The 18,350-nt window shown below is 45.2% G+C and overlaps 2 protein-coding genes across 2 annotated transcripts in view; both read left to right on the forward strand.

Annotated features, from left to right (window-relative positions):
- The window catches only part of LOC139450647 (lymphocyte antigen 75-like), a 111,176-nt gene that overhangs the window by 56,220 nt on the left and 36,606 nt on the right, over window positions 1–18,350 (forward strand). The window contains exons 26-34 of the mRNA XM_071232442.1: window positions 203–346; window positions 1,136–1,274; window positions 2,840–2,970; window positions 3,692–3,851; window positions 5,416–5,592; window positions 7,200–7,354; window positions 14,531–14,644; window positions 16,565–16,680; window positions 17,220–17,368. Of these exons, the coding sequence (XP_071088543.1) occupies window positions 203–346; window positions 1,136–1,274; window positions 2,840–2,970; window positions 3,692–3,851; window positions 5,416–5,592; window positions 7,200–7,354; window positions 14,531–14,644; window positions 16,565–16,680; window positions 17,220–17,368 (1,285 nt within the window). The remainder of the gene's footprint in view (window positions 1–202; window positions 347–1,135; window positions 1,275–2,839; window positions 2,971–3,691; window positions 3,852–5,415; window positions 5,593–7,199; window positions 7,355–14,530; window positions 14,645–16,564; window positions 16,681–17,219; window positions 17,369–18,350) is intronic.
- Window positions 7,990–14,188, forward strand: LOC139450196 (uncharacterized). The gene is made up of 5 exons (XM_071231873.1): window positions 7,990–8,116; window positions 8,357–8,602; window positions 9,033–9,184; window positions 10,352–10,633; window positions 10,726–14,188. The coding sequence occupies exons 1-5, from the start codon at window positions 7,990–7,992 to the stop codon at window positions 11,722–11,724; spliced, it is 1,806 nt and encodes a 601-aa protein (XP_071087974.1). The 3' UTR covers window positions 11,725–14,188.

Here is an 18,350-nt window from a genome sequence, read left to right on the forward strand (position 1 = left end):
AGACATTTATGCGCACGCACGCACGCATGCACGCACACACACATTCAATTCACTATAGAAGTGCAATAATCTTGGACATTATACCCTATTCCATCTCACCGTAAGTTACGGGTGATCAGTTCTTCACTGGGATCCCACAATGATGATATTTTTAAGTTAGGTAAGTGTGATATTTGATACCCTGCTGTTTGCTGCTCGTCAGGTCGACCTGGGGCGTGTCGTGGAGGTGACGGCCGTGGCCACTCAGGGGCGAGATGACAAGGACCAGTTTGTGAGAGCCTACACCCTATCCTCCTCCACCGATGGCAAACAGTGGTTCCCTTACTACGTGGGCAAGACAGTGCAGGTACAGCACACTAGCATTCTCTACCACCAGGGGGACCTGTGAAGATCTGGGGTAGAATAGGTCGTCAGCAACCCATGCTTGCCGTAAAAGGCAACTATTCTTGTTGGAAAAGTCGTCTAACGGGATTGGGTGGTCAGACTCGCTGACTTGGTTGATGCATGTCATCGTATCCCAATGGCGTAGATGAATGCCCTTACATCCTTACCCCTACGTTTCTTTATCCTTACATGTATGTTTCTTTTTCCTTACATCTATGTTTCTTTTTCCTTACATCTATGTTTCTTTTTCCTTACGCCTATGTTTCTTTATCCTTACCTCTATGTTTCTTTTTCCTTACCTCTACGTTTCATTTTCCTTACCTCTATATTTCTTTTTCCTTACCTCTATGTTTCTTTTTCCTTACCTCTACCTTTCTTTTTCCTTACCTCTATATTTCTTTTTCCTTACCTCTATGTTTCTTTTTCCTTACCTCTACCTTTCTTTTTCCTTACCTCTATGTTTCTTTTTCCTTACCTCTACGTTTCTTTTTCCTTACCCCTACGTTTCTTTATCCTTACCTCTATGGGTTTTTTTCCTTACCTCTACGTTTCTTTTTCCTTACCTCTACATTTCATTGGTCGGTAAAATGTTATGAAACTCAAGGGCGGGTAATTTTAGATGACAAGAACCACGGGAATGGATCTAAGGGTTAGCATAGGCTTACCGAAATGCGAGCCCTGGAGATACAGAGGATGACCAAGATATGTCATACGATACGAAGGCTATTTCTCTTATTGTTTGTATTGTCAGACATTTGACGGAAACTGGGACTCGGAGACGGTGAGGAAGCACTACCTCATGATCCCCATGAACGTCCGCTTCCTGCGGCTGTGGCCGACGGACTTCCAAAAAAGGATTGCTCTCAGATGGGAGGTGTATGGCTGTCCAGGTACACAACGTCCTGTTCAAAGTTCACATGAATGAATCTGCTTGATGTGTGTTTTCCTTAATAGTGGAGGGGCGGTCGGGTAGGCTTGTGGTTAAAACGTTTGTTTGTCACCCTAAAGACCCAGGTTCAATTCCCTACATGGGTACAATGAGTGAAGCCCATTTCTAGTGTCCCCCACCGTGATATTCCTGGAATATTGCACAAAAAAACCCTGCAATATGTCATACTCACTCACTCACTCACTCACTCACTCACTCACTCGTCCCGTAAAGTAGGAACCAGAAGAGCCAATATATATATATATAAATGAGTCAGGTATATTTTGTTCAGTCAGAATTCTTAATAATATCAGATAAAAACGGAAAACATTGACAATTAATCAGAGTACCCTGTATGTTCCTCATTGCCGACAGTTCAATCAGATATACACTGTTATATGTGTGGGATAAAACATGTCCAACAGGCGTCATTAACCTCAGGAAACAGATGTAAACCATATCTTGCTGGCGTACATGTACTCGACAAATAGATTCTAAAGAGCATTAGTAGCCTCTGTAGCCTGGTGGTTCATTCGCAACGTTGCAGGTACAAAGGATGCAATATAAAATCAGCTGTATTTTGTGTGTGAAATAGGGGATGGGGAGGATGTTATTATTTATTAAATACCCAGACTATCCAATGACAGGATAATGGAATGACGTCCCTTGAGAGTTTGTATACCCCGCCATGAAGTGGGGCGGGAGATACAAGAACAAGTTTGTCCATCCGTCTGTCTTTCCATCCAACCATTTCTCAAAGGGGACTAATTTTCTCAAAAACTGTTGAAGTCAGAGAAATGAAATTTTACACACTGATATTACTGGTCATGATTTCAAATGTGTTTGAAAATTGGGATCATAAATTCATTTTTTACAAATGCTCCGTGCTTTTCAACTTACTGCTAACTGATTGAAATGGGGACAAGTTTTCTCAGGAACTATTGAAGTTGCATGAAAGAAAGTTTGCATGCTTATTTATGAGACACTTATAAAGACTGAGGTAAAAAATTCGTCTCCTTAATTATTTTTTTAATGAGTTACAGCCCTTGATCCATGTAATTTTAGTTAGTGCATAATTTCTGCAATGGCAACTCGTTTTCTCCGAAACGGCTGAAGTTAGGTTATCTGGGAGATACTTTTCAAGACAGTCTTATTGTTTCCAAAATAAGGGCTTTTTGTGTGTATTAATTTCACATTTCATAATTGTTTCTGAAGACATAAAGCAGTCCTAGTGGCTGTCTCTTCTTAAGACTTTATAGGACTTTTTTATATTTTGTATTCACTACTATGTGAACAAACATAAATCTTATATGCCACATGATGGGGGATAGTGATGACGCTGTTTTCTTGTTAATTTTTATTTTTCATGCAACTAATCCAACTGTTTATTGCAAAATTAGATCAGCTTCTTACAAGAGAGTCTTTTTGGAGCAATTTTAGCCATTAAATTCTGCGTTGAAAGGTTCTCACTATCCTCGCATTTGACATTTCAAGGCTGGAGTTTGTGAGACGATCTCTTTGTTCCAGGTCCCATGTCGGGGGTGGCGATAGGGTGTTTCACCGATGTGAAGGAAGACCGGGATCTACCCTATGAACCCCTAAGTGACCCAGCAGCTGGGGTGTGGCCTCCGTCCTGTATACACCACTGTTATCTCAAGGTGAGGTGAAATGGGGTTTAACGTTGCAGCCAAGATTATTGCCTTATATAGCGATGTGCATGCACGTGTGTGTGGCTGCTTGTTTTAGTCCGAACTGATGCCGATTTATAGTGCTAGCCCACTGAGATACCATGCTGCAGTTAAACATGAATACCCCACTCGGACACAGTATACTGACTCCGAGCTGACCAATCCTTGTTTTATCCCCTTAATGCCAAGCTCCAGACAGGGTAACAACAAGTACCATCTTAAAACACCCTTTGGTATGACATGGCCGGGGAACAAACCTAGACCTTCCACTCTCAGCAGAAAGTATGGTGGAGGCATACAATGTCACAAGAGCATTGTATGACAGTTGGCATTTTGTTTCTCATTATCATTTGGATGCATTATGGGTACAAATAGACTTCCGCAACTCATGATTGCCGTAAAAGGCGACTCACGGGACGGGTGGTCAAGCTCACTGACTTGGTTGATGCATATCATCATATCCTAATTGTCTGGATTGATGCTCATGATGTCAGTCACTGGATTGTCTGGTTCAGGAGCAACCATGCTTGTCGGAAGAGGTGCTGAATTGTCTGGTCCAGATTATTTACAGACCGTCGTCATAGAGATTGAAGATTGGTGAGTGCGGCATTTAACAACAAACAAACAACAAATAAACTCTTGCAGTGGTGTCAGAAGAGTATCTTATTGAGGATATCTTTTTCTTACACAGGGCTATTTCTACGCTGGAATACAGAATGGATATGAGTGTTTCTGCGGCAACTCGTACGGGAAGTACGGCCCCGCCGCCAACTGCTCCATGCCCTGCTTCCCCCACCCCAACATGAAGTGTGGCGGTCCCCTGGCCAACTACGTCCACAGTACAGGGCTGTGTAAGGTCCTTGCTACATTCAGTATGATAGGGCAGACAAATAAACTATGCCTCCTTCTCTTTAGTACTGGTCGATTTTTTACCAATTTACAAACACTGTTTTACCACTCTCTTAAAAATATTCATTGTCATGTTAAATACAGAAAATGAAACAAAAGAAGAAAAAAAATTAGGTGACTTTTTTAAGTCAAAGGGTGTATTACCTAGTTTGAAATGACTAGAAAGAAAAATAGATTGTTCAAAAATAAATATGTTCTACATTCTTCTATGATTTTGGAAAATATTTTTGTTGTATGGGACAGGAGCAATTCACACCATAAACGTCTATTGGTGGTTCAGTTATTTACTGACAATGCCATGATCCACATTCACTGATGGCCCATGAAGATCCGAGATAGAATAGGTCTTCCGCAAGCCATGCTTGCCGTAAAAGGCGACTATGCTTGTCGTAAGAGGCGACTAAGAGGATCAGGTGGTCAGTCTCCCTGACTTGGTTGATGCATGTCATTGATCCCAATTGCGTAGATTGATGCTCATGATATCAATCCCTGGATTGTCTGGTCCAGACTTGATTATTTACAGACAGCTGTCCATAGCTGGAATATTACTGAATGCTGCGTTAAACAACAAACAAACAAACAAAAACAAGACATACACTGATGATGTCAGGCAGTGTAGACATGGCACGGCTGTAATGTAAACAATACCACATGCCTCTGCAGCACCCAACAGCATGCAGTGATAATACACTACATTTTGCTTCTTCCTCATTCATTGTCAGTTGGAATTTTAACATACTGTATTCGACGTAATAAGCGCCCCGCTCTAATAAGCGCCCACGGCAATATTTGCCAATATATTGGTTAGTGAACAATCCAAATTAGCACCCCTTCCGAACGATCAATGTACACAAGACTTATTTATTCGTGTATAATACGTATGTTATATGCATCCTTAATTATGGGAAATGAAATTCTGGAAAAATAATCTGTCGTATATAAACATTTCAGGCTGTCAGCATAAACCACAAAATTTACGATCTTTCAACTCTGTTTTTTACCAAAATAATGTTGTAATAAGAGCCCCCTATTTCTTATTTTGAGAGCGCCCTGGGCGCTTATTATGTTGAATACGGTAATTATATGTACACTTGTTGGTTTCAAAATGAAAAGTTGTTGCTACGATGTTTGGCCCTCACTCTATGAAGATTCATACTCCAATGAACCCACACAAAGTGAAAGTCAATTCCTAATTATTATGCTAATTAAAATGCTACATTTCAAAGATTTCACTTTGTTCTTTCGCAAAAATAATAGCGCCTCTTTCTCAAATTGAAACTAGTTGTTTGTGTGTTCCACTCAGAGTCCAGTTCAAAAGTTTCATGTCGGATAAAAACCTATATTCCTTAAACAAAATTAAGTTAATTTTGTTGGATGGAAAAAGGGCCATTAGGAATTAACTTAAAGGAATTAAGATTTTTATCCGACACCAAAGTTTTGAACTAGGTTGTTGATGGTTGTGTTGAAGATGACACTGGCTGATGGTGATCCATCTTTTCTTCAAAGCGTTTGAAAAGGTTTGCCAAGACGGGTGGAAGAGCTATAAAGATGACTGCTATCAAGTGAATGACCAGATTGTGACCTGGCAGAATGCCCGTGCCCAGTGCCTGCACCAGGCCAGTGACTTGGCCTCCATCAACAGCCAGGATCAACAGGACTTTGTGTTCTCACTCATGGCAGAAGGTGAGTGATTACAATTCACAACAGACCCCTGAAGATCTGGGGTAGAATTGGTCTTCAGCAACCCATGCTTGCTTGCTCGCGACTATGGTTGTCTTAAGAGGCGACTAACGGGATCGGGTGGTCAGGCTCGCTGACTTGGTTGATGCATGTCATTGATCCCTATTGTGTGGATAGATGCTCATGATATTAATCCCTGAATTGTCTGGTCAAACTCTATTGTTTACAGACCGCCGTCATATAGCTGGAATATTGCTGAGTGAGGCGTTAAACAACAAACAAACCAACCAACCAACCAACCAACCAACAATGCACAACACCGATGGTCAATAGTGTAAGCAACAGGAGTTTTGAGTCTGGACAGGTACACCAATGCATCGCTATTGAGAATCTTGCAATTTCATTGGTTAGTGTGTACCACGTGACAAAACAATACAATTCAATGTAGCCCCCGAAATCTCGTGACTGACGCAGGCCTCAAATATTGACTCGTCACATGAACAGTATTGACCTGTCACGTGATGAATATTGACTCGTCTGCTAGCAAACAAGATGGGGTCTGGTACAATCATTTCTCAGTCGCATCTAAGTCACTGTTCTAAAATAGAAGGCTTCATAAACCTTAAAGTGAATTTCTGTATAAGAAACTGAATGGTTACTTTTGACAAGGTCAATATGAAAAAAAAGCCAAGACCCAAGCCCTTCGGCTGTCTGACTTGGACCCAAGCCCTTCGGCTGTCTGACTGGACCTTGGCCTGCAGTCTCGGTCTGGCTCAGATCACCTCAAGGGTTGAGTCAACAGGTTTTTGTTTTCGTATATTGACCTCGTCAAGAGTAATTATTTGTATAATAGTGTGAATGACAGGAGTAATTAAGTCTGGACAGCTACACCAGTGGTCAAGAGGGTAATAACTAAGTGTGATCCAAGTTAGAGAAACCAGTGGTCAATAGTGTGAGCATCTGATGAGTAATTAAGTCTGGACAGCTACACCAGTGGTGAAGAGGGTAATAACTAAGCGTGATCCAAGTTATAGAAACCATTGGTCAATAGTGTGAGCAACTGATGAGTAATTAAGCCTGGACTACCAATTTAGGGATTTATTCTGCCGTCCTCAACTTGTCACAGAAATGGTGGATGTGGAGGTGAGGTGAAATGGGGTTTAACATTGCCCCAAGGATTATTGCTCTTATATAGTGACGTGCATGTGGCTGCTTGTTTTAGTCCGAACTGATCCCGATTTATAGTGCTAGCCCACTGAGATACCAAGCCACAGTTTAGCATGAATACCCCACTCAGACACAGTACTGACTCCGAGCCGACCGGTCCTCATTTTAGCCCCTTGAGCGCCAGAGAAGGTAACAACAAGTATCATATTTTAATGTCTTTTGGTATGATGCAGCCAAGGATCGAATCCCCGTCACCAGACGGACGGTCTACAAATAGACCACGGAGACGGTCTGGTGGACATGGAAGTTGCAGGTCATGTCAAAAGTTCACATAAATTTGAAATAATAACTTTTGATATTTCATTACATGTACAGATATTACATTGAGAAGATATTCTGATATGTGATATGTTTAATATGTTTAATATATTCATGACCTACAGCCAAGGATGACATGTGGCTCGGTCTCAATGACCTTCAGGAAAACATGTTTTACGAGTGGTCAAATCAGCGTCCAGTCATGTACACCAACTGGAACGCCAATGAGCCTAGCAACCAGCCTGGTCGCTATGAAGACTGTGTTGTGCTCAAGTTCCAGGTAAGGAGATTTTTCTGCTAACCTCATATGAATGGTATATGGCAACTAAAGACACCAAAACTAATAGTATAATAGCAGTCGGGTGGCGTAATGGTTAAAGCGTTCGCTCGTCACGCTGAAGACCCGGGTTTGATTCCTGACATGGGTACAATGTGTGAAGCCTATTCCTGGTGTCCCCCGCTGTGATAATAGAAGTGGCGTAAAACCATGCTCACTCACTCACAGAGATATATACACGGAAACGAATCGTCGAATTCATTGTAATAATTACATTTAGTACTAGCGACTAAATGTTTTTATTGCAGGTATATCATCTTATGTTTACAATTTTACTTACTTCCTGCTACGTCATAGCACGCGCGTGTCTTCGGAAGTTACGTAACCATCTCGTGGTGACGTAATCACTGTTTTATTTTTTCATTACGTAACCGTCTCTACTCTTCACTTTCGCACAGCTGTCAATCCGTGGAACATCGCATTGTCGCTCTCCGCTTTCTCCGCTTTCTACGTTTTATCTCATCCTTCAATACTACATTCGCTGACGTTTAGTCATACCTTTCTCGCAACCGCCGATAGACCTATCTTATAGCTTCGCTGACGTTTAGTCATACTCCTATCAAAACCGCTGATAGATCATGCCCGCGAAAAGAAGAGCCGCCATCAACCATCGCTTGGTCAGGGGGGCCAAACAGGCACGAGTTGTCACCCCACCCCCAAGAGAGGTGAACGGGATCACCATCGAGCCAAGCGCTACAGCGGACGGTGAGTTACAATATTCCATAAATAATCGTGTGTCAATACCATCTGGTATTTTGGCTTCCACTGCGCCCGTGCCCAAACAAACTGATCACGTTTTGCATAATAATCAAACCGCATCAGTAGCGCAGCAGCTGCAACAAATCTGGGCGCTCTTGGGGCAATCGGGGGCCAATAACATGGGCCAACAACGTAGCACCGACAGTGCTGACATTCCCGCGCTTTCTCTCGATGCGTGCGGTCCAGGTGGGGTTAACCCGCCTTTTCAGATCGAGGCTCACAGTGACGTGTCACTACCGAACACGTCAGCCAATGAAAATCGTCCGTCGGGGGAATCCCTCGTCTTCAACTCAGAGTTTATCGATGCACACGTCAAACAACAAACCAGGGAAAAGGTATGGCGAGGTGAGTATGTGGACATCGGGACACTTCTACCCAACGACGCGGGCACCGAGGACAGCGAAGCGCTAACTATGGTCACAGATACTGCAGGTAAGGTACTATTTAAACCTGTCAAAGCGCCAACGAGGAAAATAACACTGGGAAGCTGGACATCCGCTTTCCATATTTACATGAACATATACCTTGCCAAACATTTCAGCCTACGGATAGTGCAAAGCCTATTATCGTACATGGAAACAATCCGTTCAGCGGCACTTAGATGTGGACCGGATGCCTGGTGTCTATACGACCAGCAATTCCGACATAGGATGGCTAGAGACCCTCTACGACAATGGGACAAACTTGACGGTGAGCTATGGCTAAAATACATGATCCCGCAGTCGGGGCGTCAACAGGTAGGTGGTACATTCGGTCAGCTGACTGCTTCAAGTGTTTCAGACCCTGTACTTAACCTATGCTACGCATTCAACAAACCTCATGGGTGTAAAAAGTACAGCTGCGCGTACTCCCACATATGCAGTAAGTGCGGCGAAACAGCTCACGGGGCGTCGACCTGCTTTCGAGGACAGGGGGTCACACGACCCCCCCTCTCAATCAATAGCTCAAGCTCACGCTTTAATGGCTCAAGCCCACGCTTTAATGGCCCAAGGCAGTCAACCAGAGGAACTAGAGGTAAGGTCTTTGGCTCCTACTCCCGTCAAACTAGATAAGTTAACACCATGGTTGTGTCGTTATTCTCAGTTAAACGCAGAGGATGCGCAATATTTGCTCGATGGTTTTACATTTGGTTTCCAACTCGAGTTCCAAGGTACACGCCATAGTCGGCTAGCAGGTAACTTACAATCCGCAACCCATAAACATAGGAGGGACATAGTTAGACAAAAGCTTAAAAAAGAACTGGATCTTAACAGAATGGCAGGACCGTTTAGCACTATCCCCTTTGTTAACTTGCAAGTATCCCCTGTAGGTCTAATCCCAAAGAAACAGGCAGAATCACAACAATGCCAAGGTGAGAAAGTCGATGATTTCCGTCTAATTCATCATCTGTCTTATCCAAAAGGAGGGTCAATTAATGACCACATAGATCCGCAAGCATGTTCAGTCTCTTATGCCAAGTTCGACGAAGCTGTACAGATGGTGCAACACTTGGGAAAGGGAGCACTGCTTGCAAAGTTCGACATCAAGTCAGCATTCAGAATTATACCAGTGCACCCAGATGATTTCGAACTGCTGGGTATCCAATTCGAAGGTAAATTTTACTTTGATAAATGCTTACCATTTGGATGCTCGATATCATGTGCTATTTTTGAGACCTTCAGCTCATTTCTCCAATGGTGCATAAGTCAGCGTATCCCAGCAATACCGATTATGCATTACCTTGATGACTTTCTGACGGGGGGACAGCAGGGCACAACACAATGCCAATCCTATTTGCAGTCTGCATTAGAAATGCTAACTCATCTTGGTATTCCCATCGCCCAGGATAAAACAGTAGGTCCAGTGTCTCAACTTACATTTCTGGGCCTCGAAATAGACACGCTAGCTATGCAGGTGAGAATACCGGAAGGTAAGATCAGTGAAATCACAGCCCAAATTCAGCACATACTCGCCACATCAAACTCTAAGGCAACAAAGAAAGAATTACAGTCACTCATTGGTAAGCTCAATTTTGTGTGTAGGGCCATCCCAATGGGTAGAGCATTCTGTCGAAGACTCATCGACCTCCTCTGCCAAGGTAAGCAACCTTTCCATCATATTCGAATCACAGAATGGGTAAAACAGGATCTTCAAATGTGGCTTACATTTCTCACGAACTTTAATGGTGTATCAGTATTTCAGGACAAGCTGTGGGTGGACAACTCTCACCTTCAGCTTTACACAGATGCAGCAGGGAGCATAGGTTTTGGGGCCTACCTTCAGGGCAGATGGTTCTGCGGTAGATGGCCTGACCATTGGGTTAAGGATGGGACAACACTTGACATGACCTTTCTGGAGCTGTTTCCCATCGTCTGCGCCATTCAACTATGGGGAACACAGCTGATGAACAAGAAAATACTGTTCTACTGTGACAACCAGGCAGTGGTGGCAATCATCAACAAGCAATCAACCAAAGCCCCTCGGGTGATGAATCTTCTCCGCCGCCTCATCCTCCTTTGTCTTAACTATAACATTTTGTTTAAGTCAAAATACATTGCAACTAATTCCAATGTTATAGCCGATGCACTCTCGAGGTTTCAGTTCAATCGTTTCCGGGCAGTAGCACCGGAAGCAGAACCTGCGCCAACGCCGGTTCCAGACAACATATGGCACATCTGAAGCAAGAAGTTGACAGGCTACTACTACAGTCACTGTCTGAAAATACCTGGTCGACTTACAGGACAGGCATCAACGCGCTGAAGCAGTTCAGATCGGTGCATCAGCTTCCAGAAACGTGGCCAGTCCCCCTAGATCAGGTCGTAAACTTTATTGCTCATTTGTCAGTCACCAACCATTCTCCCAACACAGTAAAAACATATATCGCTGGTATATCCGCCAACCATAAATTTAAAGGTATGGAAGACTGTACCAATCATTTCCTGGTTACTAAACTAATAACAGGTATGTACAAGTCAAGAGGGCGCCAGGACACAAGGAAACCTATTACTCTGGATCTGTTGAAGGTGGTCATCAACAATCTCACACAGGTTTGTTCTTCGTCATACGAGGTATGCCTTTTCAGAGCTGTCTATTGTATAGCCTTCTTTGGTTTCTTTAGAGTAAGTGAACTAGTTCAAACTAAGATGTCACAGCCAGGCTGCTCCATCAATAACGTAAGTATATCAGGCGAACCGGAGAAAGCTACGATCCACCTTCCACACTCCAAAGGTGACCAACATGGGTACGGCAATTCAGTGGGTATAGAGCCGACACCAGGTAAATCACCCTGCCCAGTGGCTGCCCTTAAGGCATACTTAAAGGTACGCCCATCTGGCCCCGCCCAAGCATTTATCCACTTTGACCATTCACCGCTAACCAGGTATCAGTTCCAAGCGGTCCTAAAAAAGGCCTTGGCCCTCAGCTCAATAGGTACTGAAAGTTATTCTTCCCACTCTTTCCGAATCGGGGCAGCAACAACGGCAGCTATCAATGGGGTACCACCACATCTCATCCAGCAATATGGCAGGTGGAAGTCAGAATGCTATCAGTCGTATATACGTCTTCCTGTGACATAATTATTCATGTTAGTTAACAAGAACTAAAGGCAAATAACTAATAACTGCCAAATGCTACTATAGTACATTTGTTCCAGTCTGGATGGTGGGCTCAAGCTTTATGACAAGGGCGAGGCAACAGCTGTCCCCACAGCGCCCGGAGCTGGTGCCCCACAAAAAGATTTTGTGGTTGGCAAGGGGCGGACTGCGGTGGAACGACCTGGACAGGGTGATCGACGCTCAGGTGGAGGCAACGCGGCGCAGTCCTTCAGCTGTCGTTATACACTTGGGATCCAATGACTTGGGCTCCACGAAGACCAGCCAGCTCCTCATAGATATGGAGACGTCAATCATGCGGATCCAGGCACACCTACCAAACACCCATGTCTGTTTTTCCGGTATCCTACAACGAAGGTATTGGCATTCCGCACGCGACCCACGTAAGGTGGAAAAGAGTAGATCTAAGCTCAATAGGCGGTTAGCCAATCGTCTCCGCGACCTTCCTAAGTTCTCTTTTATCCCCCATCCTAGAATAGTGGCCACTGACCGGTCCTGGTTCCAGTGGGAGGGAATCCACCTTAGTTGTAAAGGGATAGTAGCTTTCGTAAAGGATATCGATCATGCCTTGGTCCAAATTTTCAAGTAAGTAAATATAAAGGTAAGACATCTTTCTTATGAGGCAATCATGGCGGGCACGCGTATCATCATCCGCGGCCGTGGGGTGTGGGGTAGCACTTTGGTGCTAAGTGGCGTGGTTCTTCTGGGCTACCTCCTATATCATCATAATTTATATTGATATATATACTAATTAGGGTTTCCGGTTACCTGCTTTCCAGCGGGAACCCAGACTGGGTTACCTTCTTACCAGTTGGAACCCAGTCTTTCCCGGGTTTTCACTCGGGAATCTAGTAACAATTATATTTGGCAACGCAAGTTGCCACATAGCTGGGCCTGGCGGCGTTCGCTCCCATTTAGACCCGCAGCGTTGGTCGGGTTGCGTCGTTTCCGTCATTTGGGCCGTAGCATTAAGTATATATTAACAATTAAATTTGGCCTGGCGGCGTTCGCTCCCATTTAGACCCGCAGCTGTGGTCGGGTTGCGTCGTTTCCGTCATTTGGGCCGTAGCATTAAGTATATATTAACAATTAAATTTGGCCTGGCGGCGTTCGCTCCCATTTAGACCCGCAGCTGTGGTCGGGTTGTGACATTTCCGCCATTTGGGCCTTACCATTAATTATATATTAACAAATATGTTTGGCGACTCAAGTCGCCACATAAATACTATTTATTCCATTGCTAAATTGGGGTAGCCCTTTAGAACCTCCACACCCTCGGCCATTAAATCCACTGTTGCGTCTTTGTCATTCTTTCAACATAGCCCACCTTCCTCAGGGAGGTGGGCCATCGCTGTAATATCCTGCAATAATTACATTTAGTACTAGCGACTAAATGTTTTTATTGCAGGTATATCATCTTATGTTTACAATTTTACTTACTTCCTGCTACGTCATAGCACGCGCGTGTCTTCGGAAGTTACGTAACCATCTCGTGGTGACGTAATCACTGTTTTATTTTTTCATTACGTAACCGTCTCTACTCTTCACTTTCGCACAGCTGTCAATCCGTGGAACATCGCATTGTCGCTCTCCGCTTTCCCACCCGCCCGCCCTGTTTGCCTCCATCTATCTCATTTCCATTGTACATCAATTTTATTGTCTATGACAGGTACCAGGCACAACAAATTGTACATATCTAATTATATATCTCTCTAATATTGTACATATCTTGACAATGTGAATAAAACAAGTCGTGGAGTGGCGTGGTTCTTCTGGGCTACCTCCTATATCATCATAATTTATATTGATATATATACTAATTAGGGTTTCCGGTTACCTGCTTTCCAGCGGGAACCCAGACTGGGTTACCTTCTTACCAGTTGGAACCCAGTCTTTCCCGGGTTTTCACTCGGGAATCTAGTAACAATTATATTTGGCAACGCAAGTTGCCACATAGCTGGGCCTGGCGGCGTTCGCTCCCATTTAGACCCGCAGCGTTGGTCGGGTTGCGTCGTTTCCGTCATTTGGGCCGTAGCATTAAGTATATATTAACAATTAAATTTGGCCTGGCGGCGTTCGCTCCCATTTAGACCCGCAGCTGTGGTCGGGTTGCGTCGTTTCCGTCATTTGGGCCGTAGCATTAAGTATATATTAACAATTAAATTTGGCCTGGCGGCGTTCGCTCCCATTTAGACCCGCAGCTGTGGTCGGGTTGTGACATTTCCGCCATTTGGGCCTTACCATTAATTATATATTAACAAATATGTTTGGCGACTCAAGTCGCCACATAAATACTATTTATTCCATTGCTAAATTGGGGTAGCCCTTTAGAACCTCCACACCCTCGGCCATTAAATCCACTGTTGCGTCTTTGTCATTCTTTCAACATAGCCCACCTTCCTCAGGGAGGTGGGCCATCGCTGTAATATCCTGCAATAAAGAAGTTGTATATCCATTGAATTATCTCCCTTGTTCATCTTGTCCAACTTCTAAACGCCACCTAAAGAAGTTAAGTACAAAATATCGCAAAGTTTTGTTTTCAGCAGATTTAGTTTACAATTCATTGCGATATGTTTCATCCTGGCAGATATAAATTTGTTTAGAAACTAAGATAAGGCTTTGAACAAATTTTCAAAAACTGGAAGATCAACCAGTGTGTTTGGGATCACAAATTTACTGAATTTAACTGTTTGAATGACTGATACAAATAAGCTGTACACATACCAGGATATTTCCAATGCAATGTGATGAATGATGATATATGTGACAGACCGCTGGATGGCAGGACGAGAACTGTGGCAACAGTCACAAGTACATATGTATGGCGCCCAAGATGCCCACAACTATACCCACCATTGCACCCGTAGTCAACGGATGTGAGCAGGTTGGTGACTGTGCCCTGTAGTAATAAGTCCACGACCACCAACATGTCCCTTCTCTCCACCATCACCAGGGAGACCACCAACACCTCCCTTCTCTCCACCATCACCAGGGAGACCACCAACACCTCCCTTCTCACCACCATCACCAGGGAGACCACCAACACCTCCCTTCTCACCACCATCACCAGGGAGACCACCACTACCTCCCTTCTCTCGAACCATCACCATGGAGACCACCACCACCTCCCTTCTCTCCGCCATCACCAGGGAGACCACCAACACCTCCCTTCTCACCACCATCACCAGGGAGACCACCACCACCTCCCTTCTCTCCACCATCACCATGGAGACCACCACCACCTCCCTTCTCTCCGCCATCACCAGGGAGACCACCACCAACTCCCTTCTCACAACCATCACCATGGAGACCACCACCACCTCCCTTCTCTCCACCATCACCATGGAGACCACCACCACCTCCCTTCTCTCCACCATCACCAGGGAGACCACCAACACCTCCCTTCTCACAACCATCACCATGGAGACCACCACCCCCTCCCTTCTCTCCACCATCACCATGGAGACCACCACCACCTCCCTTCTCTCCACCTTCTCCAGGGAGACCACCAATACCTCCCTTCTTACCACCAGGGAGACCACCACCACCTCCCTTCCCTCCACCATCACCATGGAGACCACCACCTCCCTTCCCTCCACCATCACCAGGGAGACCACCACCACCTCCCTTCTCTCCACCATCACCATGGAGACCACCACCTCCCTTCTCACCACCATAACCAGGGAGACCACCAACACCTCCCTACTCACCACATCACCAGTGAGACCACCAACACCTCCCTTCTCACCACCATCACCAGGGAGACCACCACCACCTCCCTTCTCACCACCATCACCATGGAGACCACCAACACCTCCCTTCTCACCACCATCACCAGGGAGACCACCACCATCACCAGGGAGACCACCACCTCCCTTCCCTCCACCATCACCAGGGAGACCACCACCACCTCCCTTCTCTCCACCATCACCATGGAGACCACCACCTCCCTTCTCACCACCATAACCAGGGAGACCACCAACACCTCCGTACTCACCACATCACCAGGGAGACCACCAACACCTCCCTTCTCACCACCATCACCAGGGAGACCACCAACACCTCCCTTCTCACCACTTTCACCAGTAAGACCACCACCACCTCTCTTCTCTCCACCATCACCAGGGAGACCACCACCATCACCATGGAGACCACCACCACCTCCCTTCTCACCACCATCACCATGGAGACCACCAACACCTCCCTTCTCACCACCATCACCTGTGAGACCACCACCACCTCTCCTCTCTCCACCATCACAAGGGAGACCACCACCATCACCATTGAGACCACCACCACCTCCCTTCTCACCACCATCACCATGGAGACCACCAACACCTCCCTTCTCACCACCATCACCAGGGAGACCACCAACACCTCCCTTCTCACCACCATCACCATGGAGACCACCACCACCTCCCTTCTCACCACCATCACCATGGAGACCACCAACACCTCCCTTCTCTCCACCATCACCATGGAGACCACCACCATCACCATGGAGACCACCACCACCTCCCTTCTCACCACCATCACCATGGAGACCACCAACACCTCCCTTCTCACCACCATCACCAGTGAGACCACCACCACCTCTCCTCTCTCCACCATCACCATGGAGACCACCACCACCTCCCTTCTCGAAAGGAAGACCACCACCACCTCCCACATTAAGCTTACACACAATGATTTAACTGAAGTTATGTTCAACTCTGCATTAACCCAATATAGACGAGGAGATCAATCTCATAATTCACCATTACTTGTCCCCCTCTGATGAATCTGATGTGACATCCATGTTCAGGGCTGGGATGGATATCGGTGGTCCTGCTACCTGTATGTTCGAGAGGCGAGGTCTTGGGAAGATGCAGCACATGCTTGTGAATCATTTGGAGCATCCTTGGTCCGGATTGATGACAGGTGACCAGTCTCTATCTTTATCCATATGATAATTGTCTCACAATGGATTGAAGAATTAAATTAATTGGTGTGAAAAAGGAGCAGATGGGTTCTAAGAAGTAGAATCACAAGAGTTTTTTTTATACCTGATTAGAGAGTTCTATGTCAGCATTCAGCAAAGATCTATATTCCTATTTATCATCAAAACTGGCTTCCACAGGAGATGTCGTTCAATCTTACCAAGCAATATCTCCTAGGAGATATCCAAACAATGAAATTGCATCACAATCCTTTGCAGACAATTAATGTGAAGGTCAGTCACACATTCTGCTGACACTTTGCTGATGTGAATTTGCTGTTATATGTGGAGACAAACTGGTTTGAGTGAGTGAGTGAGTATAGTTTTACACCGCTTTTAGCAATATTCCAGCAATGTCAAGGCAGGGGACACCAGAAATGGGCGTCACACATTGTACCCATGTCGGGAATCGAACCCGGGTCCTCGGCATGACAAGCGAACGTTTTCTTAGATGAACTTAATTATGATTGTATATTTAAAGGTATGAGCAAGCGTACCTGGCGAGCTCTCTTGGGTCCAAGAAGAACCAGGTGTGGATGGACGTCCGTGACACTGGGAAGTCAGGGGAGTACAAGTACAGTGATGGTGTCACGCATGTGTCTGTAACCAATTGGGCACAGAACAAACCAGGTCAGTTCAGTCGATGTGGCCTCAATATGTCCTCAGAGGTGGAAACAGTTCTCTCTTGTACCCATGGCAGAGTAGTACAACTGCAGGAAACCATTCTCTCTTGTACTCATGGCAGAACAGTAGCATTGCAGGAAACAGTTCTCTCTTGTACCCATGGCAGAACAGTAGCACTGCAGGAAACAGTTCTCTCTTGTACCTTTGGCAGAGCAGTACAGCTGCAGGAAACAGATTTGTCTTGTACCCATGGCAGAGTAGTACAGCTGCAGGAAACAGATTTGTCTTGTACCCATGGCAGAGTAGTACAACTGCAGGAAACACATCTGTCTTGTACCCATGACAGAGCAGTACAACTGCAGGAAACAGATTTGTCTGGTACCCATGGCAGAACAATAGCACTGCAGGATTTCAGATCTGTCTTGTACCTTTGGCAGAGCAGTACAGCTGCAGGAAACACATCTGTCTTGTACCCATGGCAGAGTAGTACAACTGCAGGAAACAGTTCTCTCTTGTACCCATGACAGAGCAGTACAACTGCAGGAAACAGTTCTCTCTTGTACCCATGGCAGAACAGTAGCACTGCAGGATTTCAGATCTGTCTTGTACCTTTGGCAGAGCAGTACAGCTGCAGGAAACAGATCTGTCTTGTACCTTTGGCAGAGCAGTACAGCTGCAGGAAACAGATCTGTCCTGTACTCATGGCAGAGTAGTACAACTGCAGGAAACAGATCTGTCCTGTACCCATGGCAGAGTAGTACAACTGCAGGAAACAGATCTGTCTTGTACCTATGGCAGAACAGTAGCACTGCAGGATTTCATATTGGTTCTTTCTGGGATATTTTTCAAATTTGGTCTGGGTAAAATGTCTTTCCTTGTGTCTCCAGCAAAACCACGGAACTCATCACTTTTAGCTCATCTTGCTGAAAGTCCAAAGAGCTTGTGAATGATGACACCACATGTTTTCAGGAGGTTCGAATCTGATTAT

This window comes from Haliotis cracherodii, unplaced genomic scaffold, assembly GCF_022045235.1.
Source record: "Haliotis cracherodii isolate W230 unplaced genomic scaffold, xgHalCrac1.p SCAF_8, whole genome shotgun sequence".
NCBI classification, from domain to species: domain Eukaryota; kingdom Metazoa; phylum Mollusca; class Gastropoda; order Lepetellida; family Haliotidae; genus Haliotis; species Haliotis cracherodii.

What these genes read in the sequence shown, in the direction of transcription:
- LOC139450196 (XM_071231873.1), top strand. Translation starts at nt 7,990, where the DNA reads ATGCCCGCGAAAAGAAGAGCCGCCATCAACCATCGCTTGGTCAGGGGG. An exon ending in GCCAAGCGCTACAGCGGACG is followed by an intron (nt 8,117 to 8,356) that starts GTGAGTTACAAT and finishes CGTGCGGTCCAG; the next exon opens with GTGGGGTTAACCCGCCTTTT. An exon ending in TATGGTCACAGATACTGCAG is followed by an intron (nt 8,603 to 9,032) that starts GTAAGGTACTAT and finishes CCACATATGCAG; the next exon opens with TAAGTGCGGCGAAACAGCTC.